The sequence below is a fragment of the Acanthochromis polyacanthus genome, chromosome 19, assembly GCF_021347895.1.
Source record: "Acanthochromis polyacanthus isolate Apoly-LR-REF ecotype Palm Island chromosome 19, KAUST_Apoly_ChrSc, whole genome shotgun sequence".
NCBI lineage: Eukaryota > Metazoa > Chordata > Actinopteri > Pomacentridae > Acanthochromis > Acanthochromis polyacanthus.
This window is the reverse complement of record NC_067131.1, coordinates 12,451,218-12,469,019: the sequence shown is the minus strand read 5'-3', so window position 1 is coordinate 12,469,019 and position 17,802 is coordinate 12,451,218. Positions and strand designations below refer to the sequence as shown.

At 37.1% G+C, this 17,802-nt stretch overlaps 1 protein-coding gene across 5 annotated transcripts in view; it reads right to left on the bottom strand.

Moving 5' to 3' along the window:
- The window catches only part of LOC110971258 (MAGUK p55 subfamily member 3-like), a 54,601-nt gene that overhangs the window by 14,833 nt on the left and 21,966 nt on the right, over positions 1-17,802 (bottom strand). For 4 of the 5 annotated variants that reach the window (XR_007937813.1, XM_051939065.1, XM_051939062.1 and 1 more), the window contains exons 10-16: positions 16,579-16,775; positions 16,432-16,496; positions 15,791-15,808; positions 15,489-15,530; positions 13,999-14,064; positions 13,592-13,750; positions 13,390-13,470 (exon numbers count right to left, since the gene is read on the bottom strand). Coding sequence is in view for 4 of the 5 variants with exons in the window: in XM_051939065.1 (XP_051795025.1) it covers positions 13,390-13,470; positions 13,592-13,750; positions 13,999-14,064; positions 15,489-15,530; positions 15,791-15,808; positions 16,432-16,496; positions 16,579-16,775 (628 nt within the window). In the remaining variant the exon portion in view is untranslated. The remainder of the gene's footprint in view (positions 1-13,389; positions 13,471-13,591; positions 13,751-13,998; positions 14,065-15,488; positions 15,531-15,790; positions 15,809-16,431; positions 16,497-16,578; positions 16,776-17,802) is intronic. The other variant, XM_051939064.1, reaches the window with a different exon arrangement.

The window sequence follows — 17,802 nt, the reverse complement described above, 5'->3', positions numbered from 1 at the left end:
CCAAAATGTGAAAAAAAGTCATAGTTTAGCATGTCGTCCAAAATGTGACAAAAACGTCATAGTTTAGTATGCCGTGAAAAAAAGTCATAGTTTAGTGTGTCGTCCAAAATGTGACAAAGACATCATAGTTTAGTATGTCGTCCAAAATGTGACAAAAACGTCATAAGTCAGTATGCCGTCCAAAATGTTACAAAAACTACATAGTTTAGCATGCCGTCCAAAATGTGACAAAAACTACATAGTTTAGTATGTCGTCCAAAATGTGACAAAAACGTCATAGTTCAGTATGCCGTCCAAAATGTGACAAAAACGTCATAGTTTAGTATGTCGTCCAAAATGTGACAAAAACATCATAGTTTAGTATGTCGTCCAAAATGTGACAAAAACGTCATAGTTTAGTATGCCGTCCAAAATGTGACAAAAACGTCATAGTTTAGTATGCCGTCCAAAATGTGACAAAAACGTCATAGTTTAGTATGCCGTCCAAAATGTGACAAAAACGTCATAGTTTAGTATGTCGTCCAAAATGTGACAAAAACGTCATAGTTTAGTATGTCGTCCAAAATGTGACAAAAACGTCATAGTTTAGTATGCCGTCCAAAATGTGACAAAAACGTCATAGTTTAGTATGTCGTCCAAAATGTGACAAAAACATCATAGTTTAGTATGCCGTCCAAAATGTGCCAAAAACGTCATAATCGGGGCGTCTGTCTAGCTCAATGGGTTAAGCAAGTGAAACATATATAGGTACAGGTCTCTGACGCCCGGGGTTCGAGTCCCGCTTGCGGCCCTTTGCTGCATATCTAGCACCTACTCATTTACTGTCTCTCTCCATCTGTCCAATCCAATAAAACACAGAAAAGGCCAAAATAGTTTTGACTGTCGTCCAAAAAGTTCACAAAAACGTCATAGTTTAGTATGTCGTCCAAATGTGACAAAAACGTCATAGTTTAGTATGCTGTCCAAAATGTGACAAAAGCATCATAGTTCAGTGTGTCGTCCAAAATGTGACAAAGACATCACAGTTTAGTATGTCGTCCAAAACGTGAAAAAAAGTCATAGTTTAGCATGTCGTCCAAAATGTGACAAAAACGTCATAGTTTAGTATGCCGTGAAAAAAAGTCATAGTTTAGTATGTCGTCCAAAATGTGACAAAAACGTCATAGTTTAGTATGTCGTCCAAATGTGACAAAAACGTCATAGTTTAGTATGCTGTCCAAAATGTGACAAAAACATCATAGTTCACGGTGTCGTCCAAAATGTGACAAAGACATCACAGTTTAGTATGTCGTCCAAAACGTGAAAAAAAGTCATAGTTTAGCATGTCGTCCAAAATGTGAAAAAAAGTCATAGTTTAGCATGTCGTCCAAAATGTGACAAAAACGTCATAGCTTAGTATGCCGTGAAAAAAAGTCATAGTTTAGTGTGTCGTCCAAAATGTGACAAAAACGTCATAGTTTAGTATGTCGTCCAAAATGTGACAAAAACGTCATAGTTCAGTATGCCGTCCAAAATGTTACAAAAACTACATAGTTTAGTATGTCGTCCAAAATGTGACAAAAACATCATAGTTTAGTATGTCGTCCAAAACGTGAAAAAAAGTCATAGTTTAGCATGTCGTCCAAAATGTGAAAAAAAGTCATAGTTTAGCATGTCGTCCAAATGTGACAAAAACGTCATAGTTTAGTATGCCGTGAAAAAAAGTCATAGTTTAGTGTGTCGTCCAAAATGTGACAAAGACATCATAGTTTAGTATGTCGTCCAAAATGTGACAAAAACGTCATAAGTCAGTATGCCGTCCAAAATGTTACAAAAACTACATAGTTTAGCATGCCGTCCAAAATGTGACAAAAACTACATAGTTTAGTATGTTGTTCAAATTTGACAAAAAAGTCATAGTTTAGCATGTCGTCCAAAATGTGACAAAAACGTCATAGTTTAGTATGCCGTGAAAAAAGTCATAGTTTAGTATGTCGTCCAAAATGTGACAAAAACGTCATAGTTTAGTATGTCGTCCAAATGTGACAAAAACGTCATAGTTTAGTATGCTGTCCAAAATGTGACAAAAACATCATAGTTCAGTGTGTCGTCCAAAATGTGACAAAGACATCACAGTTTAGTATGTCGTCCAAAACGTGAAAAAAAGTCATAGTTTAGCATGTCGTCCAAAATGTGACAAAAAGTCATAGTTTAGCATGTCGTCCAAAATGTGACAAAAACGTCATAGTTTAGTATGCTGTGAAAAAAAGTCATAGTTTAGTGTGTCGTCCAAAATGTGACAAAAACGTCATAGTTTAGTATGTCGTCCAAAATGTGACAAAAACGTCATAGTTCAGTATGCCGTCCAAAATGTTACAAAAACTACATAGTTTAGTATGTCGTCCAAAATGTGACAAAAACGTCATAGTTTAGTACGCCGTGCAAAATGTGACAAAGACGTCATAGTTTAGTATGCCGTCCAAAATGTGACAAAAACGTCATAGTTTAGTATGTCGTCCAAAATGTGACAAAAACGTCATAGTTTAGTATGCCGTCCAAAATGTGACAAAAACGTCATAGTTTAGTATGTCGTCCAAAATGTGACAAAAACGTCATAGTTTAGTATGTCGTCCAAAATGTGACAAAAACGTCATAGTTTAGTATGCCGTCCAAAATGTGACAAAAACGTCATAGTTTAGTATGCCGTCCAAAATGTGACAAAAACATCATAGTTTAGTATGTCGTCCAAAATGTGACAAAAACGTCATAGTTTAGTATGCCGTCCAAAACGTGCCAAAAACGTCATAATCGGGGCGTCTGTCTAGCTCAATGGGTTAAGCAAGTGAAACATATATAGGAACAGGTCTCTGACGCCCGGGGATCGAGTCCCGCTTGCGGCCCTTTGCTGCATATCAAGCACCAACTCTTCTACTCACTTACTGTCTCTCTCCATCTGTCCAATCCAATAAAACACAGAAAAGGCCAAAATAGTCTTGACTGTCGTCCAAAAAGTTTACAAAAACGTCATAGTTTAGTACGTCGTCCAAATGTGACAAAAACGTCATAGTTTAGTATGCTGTCCAAAATGTGACAAAAACATAATAGTTCAGTGTGTCGTCCAAAAAGTGACAAAGACATCACAGTTTAGTATGTCGTCCAAAACGTGAAAAAAAGTCATAGTTTAGCATGTCGTCCAAAATGTGAAAAAAACGCCATAGTTTAGTATGCTGTCCAAAATGTGACAAAAACATCATAGTTCAGTGTGTCGTCCAAAATGTGACAAAGACATCACAGTTTAGTATGTCGTCCAAAACGTGAAAAAAAGTCATAGTTTAGCATGTCGTCCAAAATGTGAAAAAAAGTCATAGTTTAGCATGTCGTCCAAAATGTGACAAAAACGTCATAGTTTAGTATGCCGTGAAAAAAAGTCATAGTTTAGTGTGTCGTCCAAAATGTGACAAAGACATCATAGTTTAGTATGTCGTCCAAAATGTGACAAAAACGTCATAAGTCAGTATGCCGTCCAAAATGTTACAAAAACTACATAGTTTAGTATGCCGTCCAAAATGTGACAAAAACTACATAGTTTAGTATGTTGTTCAAATTTGACAAAAACGTCATAGTTTAGTATGTCGTCCAAAATGTGACAAAAACGTCATAGTTTAGTATGCCGTCCAAAATGTGACAAAAACATCATAGTTTAGTATGCCGTCCAAAATGTGCCAAAAACGTCATAATCGGGGCGTCTGTCTAGCTCAATGGGTTAAGCAAGTGAAACATATATAGGAACAGGTCTCTGACGCCCGGGGTTCAACGCCCGGGGTTCGAGTCCCGCTTGCGGCCCTTTGCTGCATATCTAGCACCAACTCTTCTACTCATTTACTGTCTCTCTCCATCTGTCCAATCCAATAAAACACAGAAAAGGCCAAAATAGTTTTGACTGTCGTCCAAAAAGTTTACAAAAACGTCATAGTTTAGTATGTCGTCCAAATGTGACAAAAACGTCATAGTTTAGTATGCTGTCCAAAATGTGACAAAAACATCATAGTTCAGTGTGTCGTCCAAAATGTGACAAAGACATCACAGTTTAGCATGTCGTCCAAAATGTGAAAAAAAGTCATAGTTTAGCATGTCGTCCAAATGTGACAAAAACGCCATAGTTTAGTATGCTGTCCAAAATGTGACAAAAACATCATAGTTCAGTGTGTCGTCCAAAATGTGACAAAGACATCACAGTTTAGTATGTCGTCCAAAACGTGAAAAAAAGTCATAGTTTAGCATGTCGTCCAAAATGTGAAAAAAAGTCATAGTTTAGCATGTCGTCCAAAATGTGACAAAAACGTCATAAGTCAGTATGCCGTCCAAAATGTGACAAAAACTACATAGTTTAGTATGTTGTTCAAATGTGACAAAAAAGTCATAGTTTAGCATGTCGTCCAAAATGTGACAAAAACGTCATAGTTTAGTATGCCGTGAAAAAAAGTCATAGTTTAGTATGTCGTCCAAAATGTGACAAAAACGTCATAGTTTAGTATGTCGTCCAAATGTGACAAAAACGTCATAGTTTAGTATGCTGTCCAAAATGTGACAAAAACATCATAGTTCAGTGTGTCGTCCAAAATGTGACAAAGACATCACAGTTTAGTATGTCGTCCAAAACGTGAAAAAAGTCATAGTTTAGCATGTCGTCCAAAATGTGAAAAAAAGTCATAGTTTAGCATGTCGTCCAAAATGTGACAAAAATGTCATAAGTCAGTATGCCGTCCAAAATGTGACAAAAACTACATAGTTTAGTATGTTGTTCAAATTTGACAAAAAAAGTCATAGTTTAGCATGTCGTCCAAAATGTGACAAAAACGTCATAGTTTAGTATGCCATGAAAAAAAGTCATAGTTTAGTATGTCGTCCAAAATGTGACAAAAACGTCATAGTTTAGTATGTCGTCCAAATGTGACAAAAACGTCATAGTTTAGTATGCTGTCCAAAATGTGACAAAAACATCATAGTTCAGTGTGTCGTCCAAAATGTGACAAAGACATCACAGTTTAGTATGTCGTCCAAAACGTGAAAAAAGTCATAGTTTAGCATGTCGTCCAAAATGTGAAAAAAAGTCATAGTTTAGCATGTCGTCCAAAATGTGACAAAAACGTCATAGTTTAGTATGCCGTGAAAAAAAGTCATAGTTTAGTGTGTCGTCCAAAATGTGACAAAAACGTCATAGTTTAGGATGTCGTCCAAAATGTGACAAAAACGTCATAGTTCAGTATGCCGTCCAAAATGTTACAAAAACTACATAGTTTAGTATGTCGTCCAAAATGTGACAAAAACGTCATAGTTTAGTATGCCGTGCAAAATGTGACAAAGACGTCATCGTTTAGTATGTCGTCCAAAATGTGACAAAAACATCATAGTTCAGTGTGTCGTCCAAAATGTGACAAAAACGTCATAGTTTAGTATGCCGTCCAAAATGTGACAAAAACGTCATAGTTTAGTATGCCGTCCAAATTGTGACAAAAACGTCATAGTTTAGTATGCCGTCCAAAATGTGACAAAAACGTCATAGTTTAGTATGCCGTCCAAAATGTGACAAAAACGTCATAGTTTAGTATGCCGTCCAAATTGTGACAAAAACGTCATAGTTTAGTATGTCGTCCAAAATGTGACAAAAACGTCATAGTTTAGTATGCCGTGCAAAACGTGCCAAAAACGTCATAATCGGGGCGTCTGTCTAGCTCAATGGGTTAAGCAAGTGAAACATATATAGGAACAGGTCTCTGACGCCCGGGGATCGAGTCCCGCTTGCGGCCCTTTGCTGCATGTCAAGCACCAACTCTTCCACTCATTTACTGTCTCTCTCCATCTCTCCAGTCGAATAAAACACAGAAAAGGCCAAGGGAGTTTAGAACGTCGCCCAAAAAGTTTACAAATACGTCACAGTTTCGTATGTCGTCCAAATGTGACAAAAACATCATAGTTTAGTATGTCGTCCAAAATGTGACAAAAACGTCATAGTTCAGTATGCCGTCCACAATGTTACAAAAACTACATAGTTTAGTATGCCGTCCAAAATGTGACAAAAACGTCATAGTTCAGTATGCCGTCCAAAATGTTACAAAAACTGCATAGTTTAGGATGTCGTTCAAAATGTGACAAAAACGTCATAGTTTAGTATGCCGTCCAAAATGTGTCAAAAACATCATAATCAGGGTGCTTGTCTAGCTCAATGGGTTAAGCAAGTGAAAAATCTATAGGGACAGGTCTCTGACGCCCGGGGTTCAAGTCCCGCTTGCGGCCCTTTGCTGCATATCTAGCACCAACTCTTCTACTCATTTACTGTCTCTCTCCATCTCTCCAATCCAATAAAACACAGAAAAGGCCAAAATAGTTTTGACTGTCGTCCAAAATGTGACAAAAACATCATAGTTCAGTGTGTCGTCCAAAATGTGACAAAAACATCACAGTTTAGTATGCCGTCCAAAATGTGACAAAAACGTCATAGTTTAGTATGTCGTCCAAAATGTGACAAAAATGTCATAGTTTAGTATGTCGTCCAAAATGTGACAAAAACGTCATAGTTTAGTATGTCGTCCAAAATGTGACAAAAACATCATAGTTCAGTATGTCGTCCAAAATGTGACAAAAACGTCATAGTTTAGTATGCCGTGCAAGATATGACAAAAACGTCATAGTTTAGTATGTCGTGCAAGATATGACAAAAACATCATAGTTCAGTATGCCGTCCAAAATGTGACAAAAACGTCACAGGTTAGTATGCCATGCAAGATATGACAAATATGTCATAGTTCAGTATGCCACCAAAATGTGACAAAAAAATCATCGTTCAGTATGTCGTCCAAAATGTGACAAAGACATCACAGTTTAGTATGTCGTCGAAAATGTGACAAAAACGTCATAGTTTAGTATGCTGTCCAAAATGTGACAAAAACGTCACAGTTTAGTATGCCGTCCAAAATGTGACAAAAACGTCATAGTTTAGTATGCTGTCCAAAATGTGACAAAAACGTCATAGTTTAGTATGCCGTCCAAAATGTTACAAAAACTACATAGTTTAGTATGCCGTCCAAAATGTGACAAAAACTACATAGTTTAGTGTGTCGTCCAAAATGTGACAAAAACGTCATAGTTTAGTATGCCGTCCAAAATGTGACAAAAAAGTCATAGTTCAGTATGCCGTCCAAAATTTTACAAAAACTACATAGTTTAGGATGTCGTCCAAAATGTGACAAAAACGTCATAGTTTAGTATGCCGTCCAAAATGTGTCAAAAACATCACAATCGGGGTGCCTGTCTAGCTCAATGGGTTAAGCAAGTGAAACATGTATAGGGACAGGTCTCTGACGTCCGGGGCTCGAGTCCCGCTTGCGGCCCTTTGCTGCATGTCTAGCACCAACTCTTCTACTCATTTACTGTCTCTCTCCATCTCTCCAATCCAATAAAACACAGAAAAGGCCAAAATAGTTTTGACTGTCGTCCAAATGTGACAAAAACGTCATTGTTTAGTATGCTGTCCAAAATGTGACAAAAACATCATAGTTTAGTATGTCGTCCAAAATGTGACAAAAACGTCATAGTTTAGTATGTCGTCCAAAATGTGACAAAAACGTCATAGTTTAGTATGCTGTCCAAAATGTGACAAAAACTACATAGTTTAGTATGTCGTCCAAAATGTGACAAAAACTACATAGTTTAGTATGTCGTCCAAAATGTGACAAAAACATCATAGTTTAGTATGCTGTCCAAAATGTGACAAAAACGTCATAGTTTAGTATGTCGTCCAAAATGTGACAAAAACGTCATAGTTTAGTATGTCGTCCAAAATGTGACAAAAACTACATAGTTTAGTATGTCGTCCAAAATGTGACAAAAACGTCATAGTTTAGTATGCCGTCCAAAATGTGACAAAAACGTCATAGTTTAGTATGTCGTCCAAAATGTGACAAAAACTACATAGTTTAGTATGTCGTCCAAAATGTGACAAAAACGTCATAGTTTAGTATGTCGTCCAAAATGTGACAAAAACGTCATAGTTTAGTATGTGGTCCAAAATGTGACAAAAACGTCATAGTTTAGTATGCGGTCCAAAATGTGACAAAAACGTCATAGTTTAGTATGCCGTCCAAAATGTGACAAAAACTACATAGTTTAGTATGTCGTCCAAAATGTGACAAAAACGTCATAGTTTAGTATGTCGTCCAAAATGTGACAAAAACTACATAGTTTAGTATGTCGTCCAAAATGTGACAAAAACTACATAGTTTAGTATGCCGTCCAAAATGTGACAAAAACTACATAGTTTAGTATGTCGTCCAAAATGTGACAAAAACGTCATAGTTTAGTATGTCGTCCAAAATGTGACAAAAACTACATAGTTTAGTATGCCGTCCAAAATGTGACAAAAACGTCATAGTTTAGTATGTCGTCCAAAATGTGACAAAAACTACATAGTTTAGTATGTCGTCCAAAATGTGACAAAAACGTCACAGTTTAGTATGTCGTCCAAAATGTGACAAAAACTACATAGTTTAGTATGTCGTCCAAAATGTGACAAAAACTACATAGTTTAGTATGTCGTCCAAAATGTGACAAAAACGTCACAGTTTAGTATGTCGTCCAAAATGTGACAAAAACGTCATAGTTTAGTATGCTGTCCAAAATGTGACAAAAACTACATAGGTTAGTATGTCGTCCAAAATGTGACAAAAACTACATAGTTTAGTATGTCGTCCAAAATGTGACAAAAACATCATAGTTTAGTATGTCGTCCAAAATGTGACAAAAACATCATAGTTCAGTGTGTCATCCAAAATGTGACAAAAACGTCATAGTTTAGTATGCTGTCCAAAATGTGACAAAAACGACATAGTATAGTATGTCGTGCAAGATATGACAAAAACGTCATAGTTTAGTATGCCGTCCAAAATGTGACAAAAACGACATAGTATAGTATGTCGTGCAAGATATGACAAAAACGTCATAGTTTAGTGTGCCGTCCAAAATGTGACAAAAACATCATAGTTCAGTATGCCGTCCAAAATGTGACAAAAACGTCACAGGTTAGTATGTGGTCCAAATTGTGACAAAAACGTCATAGTTTAGTATGCTGTCCAAAATGTGACAAAAACATCATAGTTTAGTATGTTGTCCAAATTGTGACAAAAACGTCATAGTTTAGTATGCTGTCCAAAATGTGACAAAAACGTCATAGTTTAGTATGCTGTCCAAAATGTGACAAAAACGTCATAGTTTAGTATGTCGTCCAAACTGTGACAAAAACATCATAGTTTAGTATGTCGTCCAAAATATGACAAAAACGTCATAGTTTAGTATGTCGTCCAATATGTGACAAAAACATCGTCGTTTAATCGGTCGTCCAAAATGTGACAAAAACATCATAGTTTAGCATGTCGTCCACAATGTGACAAAAACATCATAGATTGGGCACCTGTATAGCTCGATGGGTTCAGCAGACAAACCATGTACCGGGACTGGTGTCCAACGCAGCAGCCCGGGTTAGATTCCCGCTTGCGGCCCTTTGCTGCATGTCTTGACCCAACTGTACTACCCATTTCCTGTCTCTCTCTATATATTCTGTCCGATACAACCCAGAAAAGGCCAAAATAGTTTAGCATGTCGTCCAAAATATGACAAAAACGACATAGTTTGGTATGCTGTCCAAAATGTGACAAAAACATCACAGTTCAGTGTGTCGTCCAAAATGTGACAAAAACATCATAGTTTAGTATGTGGTCCAAAACGTGAGAAAAACGTCATAGTTTAGTATGTCGTCCAAATTGTGACAAAAACGTCATAGTTTAGTATGTCGTCCAAAATGTGACAAAAACGTCATAGTTTAGTATGCCGTCCAAAATCTGTCAAAAACATCATAATCGGGGTGCCTGTCTAGCTCAATGGGTTAAGCAAGTGAAACATGTATAGGGACAGGTCTCTGACGCCCGGGGTTCGAGTCCTGCTTGCGGCCCTTTGCTGCATATCTAGCACCAACTCTTCTACTCATTTACTGTCTCTCTCCATCTCTCCAATCCAATAAAACACAGAAAAGGCCAAAATAGTTTTGACTGTCGTCCAAATGTGACAAAAACGTCATTGTTTAGTATGCTGTCCAAAATGTGACAAAAACATCACAGTTTAGTATGCCGTCCAAAATGTGACAAAAACATCATAGTTTAGTATGTCGTCCAAAATGTGACAAAAACATCATAGTTCAGTGTGTCGTCCAAAATGTGACAAAAATGTCATAGTTTAGTATGCCGTCCAAAATGTGACAAAAACATCATAGTTCAGTATGCCGTCCAAAATGTGACAAAAACGTCATAGTTTAGCATGCCGTGCAAGATATGACAAAAACGTCATAGTTTAGCATGCCGTGCAAGATATGACAAAAACGTCATAGTTTAGTATGTTGTGCAAGATATGACAAAAACATCATAGTTCAGTATGCCGTCCAAAATGTGACAAAAATGTCACAGGTTAGTATGCCATGCAAGATATGACAAATATGTCATAGTTCAGTATGCCACCAAAATGTGACAAAAACATCATAGTTCAGTGTGTCGTTCAAAATGTGACAAAGACATCACAGTTTAGTATGTCGTCCAAAATGTGAAAAAAAGTCATAGTGTGTTGTACAAAATGTGACAAAGACATCATAGTTTAGTATGTGGTCCAAAATGTGACAAAAACGTCATAGTTTAGTGTGCGGTCCAAAATGTGACAAAAACGTCATAGTTTAGTATGCCGTCCAAAATGTGACAAAAACTACATAGTTTAGTATGTCGTCCAAAATGTGACAAAAACGTCATAGTTTAGTATGTCGTCCAAAATGTGACAAAAACTACATAGTTTAGTATGTCGTCCAAAATGTGACAAAAACTACATAGTTTAGTATGTCGTCCAAAATGTGACAAAAACTACATAGTTTAGTATGCCGTCCAAAATGTGAAAAACTACATAGTTTAGTATGCCGTCCAAAATGTGACAAAAACGTCATAGTTTAGTATGCCGTCCAAAATGTGACAAAAACGTCATAGTTTAGTATGTCGTCCAAAATGTGACAAAAACTACATAGTTCAGTGTGTCATCCAAAATGTGACAAAAACGTCATAGTTTAGTATGCTGTCCAAAATGTGACAAAAACGACATAGTATAGTATGTCGTGCAAGATATGACAAAAACGTCATAGTTTAGTATGCCGTCCAAAATGTGACAAAAACGACATAGTATAGTATGTCGTGCAAGATATGACAAAAACGTCATAGTTTAGTGTGCCGTCCAAAATGTGACAAAAACATCATAGTTCAGTATGCCGTCCAAAATGTGACAAAAACGTCACAGGTTAGTATGTGGTCCAAATTGTGACAAAAACGTCATAGTTTAGTATGCTGTCCAAAATGTGACAAAAACATCATAGTTTAGTATGTTGTCCAAATTGTGACAAAAACGTCATAGTTTAGTATGCTGTCCAAAATGTGACAAAAACGTCATAGTTTAGTATGCTGTCCAAAATGTGACAAAAACGTCATAGTTTAGTATGCTGTCCAAAATGTGACAAAAACGTCATAGTTTAGTATGTCGTCCAAACTGTGACAAAAACATCATAGTTTAGTATGTCGTCCAAAATATGACAAAAACGTCATAGTTTAGTATGTCGTCCAATATGTGACAAAAACATCGTCGTTTAATCGGTCGTCCAAAATGTGACAAAAACATCATAGTTTAGCATGTCGTCCACAATGTGACAAAAACATCATAGATTGGGCACCTGCATAGCTCGATGGGTTCAGCAGACAAACCATGTACCGGGACTGGTGTCCAACGCAGCAGCCCGGGTTAGATTCCCGCTTGCGGCCCTTTGCTGCATGTCTTGACCCAACTGTACTACCCATTTCCTGTCTCTCTCTATATATTCTGTCCGATACAACCCAGAAAAGGCCAAAATAGTTTAGCATGTCGTCCAAAATATGACAAAAACGACATAGTTTAGTATGTCGTCCAAAATGTGACAAAAACGTCATAGTTCAGTGTGTCGTCCAAAATGTGACAAAAACATCATAGTTTAGTATGTCGTCCAAAATGTGACAAAAACATCATAGTTTAGTATGTCGTCCAAAATGTGACAAAAACGTCATAGTTTAGTATGTCGTCCAAAATGTGACAAAAACGTCATAGTTTAATCGGTCGTCCAAAATGTGACAAAAACATCATAGTTTAGTATGTGGTCCAAAACGTGAGAAAAACGTCATAGTTTAGTATGTCGTCCAAATTGTGACAAAAACGTCATAGTTTAGTATGTCGTCCAAATTGTGACAAAAACGTCATAGTTTAGTATGCCATCCAAAATGCCACTAAAATGTCATAGTTTAGTATGCCATCCAAAATGTGACAAAAATGTCATAGTTTAGTATGTCGTCCAAATTGTGACAAAAATGTCATAGTTTAGTATGTCGTCCAAATTGTGACAAAAACGTCATAGTTTAGTATGCCATCCAAAATGCCACTAAAATGTCATAGTTTAGTATGCCATCCAAATTGTGACAAAAACGTCATAGTTTAGTATGTCGTCCAAAATGCCACTAAAATGTCATAGTTTAGTATGTCGTCCAAATTGTGACAAAAACGTCATAATTTAGTATGCTGTCCAAAATGTGACAAAAACGTCATAGTTTTATACGTCGTCCAAATGGGGTAAAAACATCATAGTTTAGTATGTGGTCAAAAATGTGAAAAAAAACATTGTAGTTTAGTATGTCGTTCAAAATATCAAAAAAAACGTCATACTTTACTGTAGTATGCTGTCCAAAGTGGGGTAAACACGTCAGTTTTTTGACATAATAGTCAATAACAGTCAACTAATGATATTTTCTTGAGCATTTGTTGCTGCATGCCACAACAATACAAAACATGCTCAATTCACTTTAATATGAAATATTTGGTCAGAAGAATGAAAAAAACGTTGCAGGATCAGGCTATAAACCAATATTTTTTTTCACTTAATTGTTGTACCTGCTTAATCGGTTATGAAATTTAATGTAATTGACCTTTTTTAATGTTTCTGACCAAGTATTTTCATATTAAAAAGTATTTTCTATGTTCTATGTTCAAACATTGTCCTATATTTCAATATGCAAAAATGTGCAAAAAGTGGGTTAACTGGTAATTCAAAAAAATTTCAAAAAGTATTTTATATGTCAAGCTAAAATTTACCATGTGTATTTCTAAATATCCATGTTTTATTCTATATCAATTTGAGGCAAATCAAAAACAGGTCAAGCAGAAATTCTTGAAAAACTATTTATGATTTGAGATGCAATGATCCATAAGCTTTCTGCACTAAATACATACAACTTTAAGTAAAAATAACAAGAGACTTACGAGGCACAGCCAAGCCATACCGTCGAGGATTCTCAGCGATCACCTTCTGCTTGAGCTCAGTGATCCGAGCTCCAAGTGAACCTGTGACCCGACAAATAACAGAAAAAGTACCTGAACAGAAAGGAAAAATATCTGCATCCAAATATCCTGATATAACTTTCAAGTGTTTTTCTGAAAATTTAAGTGTCGTTTCTTGACCTACCTATCAGTACTATAAGGCGGGGCCTCTCATTAGGGCGGGCCAGATAATGTGTGACTTCCTCATAAATCAGGAACTCGGAGTGGTTGCCGTCTGGAGTGTGCGGTTCTCCTGGTGAACCCTGACGATCCTTCCTGAGGCGGAAACTTCGTCGAAGGCTGGCTATGGTCAAAGACATGCAGGTAGCATAGCTGAGAGTATAAATGCTACAATACATGGTGTTAATTCATCCTACATAATCCTTATAAAAATAAATATCCCACTGTCACTTTTAAACCTTGAAATTAGGTTTAATATAGTATCAGACAAATTAGTATTCCTCGCTCTGCCCGATTAAAATTCAAATCCTGTGTCATACATCACACAAGACAGACACACTGAACAACACCATTAGAAATCAGTAAGAGTACCTGAGTAAAAATCCCATGAGAAAGCATGGCCACAGAAGGCAGGGGCTGCCTTACTCTTGGGAGAAACTACAGCTCATATTAGACCATTTGTTCAACCACCTTAAATCTTTAACAGAATAGAAGCTTGGAAGCCATGCATGCTGCATCTACCTCTCAGTCAAACACAATAAAAAGCATCGTTAGCATGTAGCGTGAGGAGAGGCCGTTTGTCAAGCACAATGAGATGCCATGAGGTGCCACAAAGACACTGAGGGAAGCTTGGTGGCTGCAGCACACAGGACAAAAGGCCTGCCGGTCTAACATCAGACACACACTGAAATAAAGTGATGCGCTTTTTTAAAAAAAATTTACAACAAACTAAGGGCAAGAAATACACTGAAATTCATCAACCCTGATGTTACAATACAGAAAAATCTGTGACTGTTTGTCAACTAATCAGTTAAAATCAAACTGATCAGTTCCACAAACATGACATACTGAGTCGATGATACAGGAAAAAGTAAACTGCTTAAGTCACTACAATTCATCCATGAAAGTGTGCACTGGCTATGTAATCTTGTTGTAATTGTAATCATGCAACAGCTGCAGAGAAATTTCAGCCTCGCTAAAAGCCATGATTTAAAAAAAAATACTCGACCAGCTGATATGTAATTTCCACTTTTTAATAACTTTTCAAAACAAAAAACATTCATATGTTTAAGTCCATGCCAAAAGATGGATTAAGACAACAACAAATTAAAACATTTTCAAGGAATCCAATGAAAAACCAAAACTAAACTAGCACAACATCAGTATTGTCTGAAAAAAAAGCTTTCAAATCAAATATCGGCATTGACTTAAAATGCACAATAACAGGTAGACAAGTTGATGCTACCTGTTGCTCAAAGCTATGTAGGAAAAAACATGTTTAAAAATGTTTGAAAAAAAATATGTGCAAGTTGAAGTAGCTTTCTTATTTTGCTCAGTAAACGTGTACTTCTGAAAGGCACTGTATCTTATGTCTGTATCATGGTAAGAGTAAGCATTATAACACATTAAATCCACAACAGGAGAGACCTGATACTCTTGGGAAAAAGTTGGAAAAGGGTTTGGGGATTATTGGATTGTTGTGACTCTAGAGTGTTGCTATGTGCCAAAATTTATGGTCCTAATCAAACTTCAGGATTGAAAATGAGGTGAAAATGCCATCAGAACATGTGGCAAACAGACAAATGAAGTGGCTTTTTTCTGTTTGAGTTTTTACTTTCTTCAAAAGGTCAAGAGTGCTGAAGTGAGGCCCAATATCAGCTGTCCAACTCAAAGAATACGCCAAATATTATCCTTCTTAACCCTCAAATCCACCATCAAAACCAACAAAGCAGCACGATCCACTCTAACACCTCAGCAACAGTTTGCCGTATTGAAAAGAAAAGCATGAATCAGCACACAGACTGAGCAAGAAATGCGATGCTGCAGCGACTGGTACAAACTGACTGATTGTGCTTCCTCACCTATGTCCTTTCCATTGAGAGCACCTTTACTGTCACAGTCTTCTGCGGGGCGGCAAAGCAGGGAGAGAAAACAGGGTGAGGAGGAGCCGATGGAAGGGGTGAACACAGCAGGTCAAACACTTCACTACGAGGTTTGTGGTATAAAGGCAAAAACAAAAGTAAATAAAGGAAAATATAAGGGATGAACTAGAATCTGTGTTTTTGTGAGGTTCAGGTGATGAGAATTTCATACAGAAATTCATTCATGAAAACACGATCCAGGGATAGAAGATGATTTCTAATACGAGGGTTCGTCTACGTACCTCTCTCAGTCCGATCATCTGAGGTTGCAAGAAATAAAACACAGCATCACTGTAGAGACAGAATACTACAACCTGTGTTCTCTACCTCCTAAGGTAAGGAAGTACGCTTTCTCAAAGTCATGAACAAACACCCGTTTTTGAATGTCATATGCAAATTATGTCTGTGCTGAAAAATTCAGAAGCTTATCTGATTTTCCTTATCAAATGTGCTCACATCCACCTAATAGATTTATTAAAGAGTCTGTGGAAGATAAGGGTTGAGTTCTTTGTGAAAGTATTCAAAGAGAACACACCACTATGCTCCAGGATTTCGACTAAACCCTTTATTCAACTTGGTGAGAGTTCAAGAGTTGAGCTTTTATGCAACAGAGCAGATACAAGAAAAGAACTGACTTTTTTCATTCTACTTTTAAATTGGATTAGGAAATAAAACGATAGATTCCGTTTTTTGTGGGGTTTTTTGCCCCAGAGATTAACCTTATATCCACTCTTCTCATTCTGTAATCTCTGTTTCTGTATTTCATGCGTAGATTAGATTTCACCCACAACACACATTGCCTATGTAGATCTAAGCTTCTTGTACATTTGTGGTTGTAGGTCATAGAAGATAATTTGTGCTTTCAGAGGTAAATGAGGCTTACATGTCGATGCTTTGAGCGACGAAGGGGTAGGGAGGGAACCCACTTTCATCCTGTACCTCAGGCGCCTGAGGAGAAAAGAGAACACATGTATTTCTGATTTTAAATTCAAATTTGAATTCCATGCACAGCAGAAAAGACGTAAACTACCTCTCCTGGAACTGTATGGAGGGGATGAGGGCGGCGCGCAGGTTACAGTCGCCCACTCTCTTGGCCTGCCACCAGGTAGCATCCTCTTGACTCACAACCTGAAGAATATCCCCTCTCTTAAAAGGAAGTCCAGCCTCTTGACATGGCGTGGCCTTGTCCTCAAATGGTGTGTAGTCAAACAAAGCCCGAATGTAAACCTTTAACAAGAAGGAACAGTCTGTCAGCAACCAAAGTTGTCTTTTGGAACTTTGTGTATTTTATACAGCCAAGCTAGATTGACATTTTGGGAAATATGTATACGCTTGTTTGCTTTCTTGCCAAGTGTTAGGCTGTAAGGTAGAACAATACAGATACTTTCACACCTGTATTGTAAATAGGATGCTACTAACCTGCTAATTTAGCTTAGCATTAAGACTAGAAATAGGAAGATACAGTTAGCTTGGCCACAGCTTTCAAGCAAGAAATATCATTGCACAGAAAACTACAACTTATTGTACTAATTTAGCTTTTATACTGATAAATTTACAAAGATGCGACACAATTAGGTGATTTTTTTTAGCCTCCAAACAGAACCAGACTAGCTCTTTCAAGGCTTCAAGCTAAGTTAAGCTAATTTTGTTTAACCATAAACTGAATACAAGAAGACAAACATAGCCTTCAGGTCTAAAAGTGAAGACAATGTGGAAGTGACTTAAACATGTATTCTTTTTAAGCCCAGCGGGGGGCGACTCCATGAGTTCCTGCTGTAGAAGAGGCTCCATATTCATGACCACTTTCCTGCTACTTGTGACAGCGCCACCTACCAAAATGAAAGACTAAAAGAGTAGCATGTATTGAAGGAAACACCACATTTCTGACCAAGACAGACAACAATCACAGTTCGAGTGTTGAATGTGAATGAAGTCTCACTTGTTTAACGTTAAAAGCAGTTCTGGTGTCTTCATTTGTGCAGCAAATGCATTAGCTTGTCAAACTGTTAGCTGGAATATACCATTTATATGGAATGAACCTTTAAAACCATGAGTCGTGCGCTTCAGCCATCATCCAATTCTATCATGCAAAATAGAACAAAATTAAGAGCACTACATCTAATCAATGCAAGACACACCCAGCAAGTACCAACTGAAAAACACTAAAATAAGTTCAATGAATAATAAATGTTGCAGTTAGATCTGTATGAACATTGATTATTGCACTAGAAATAGACATGCTTGTTGCACAAGT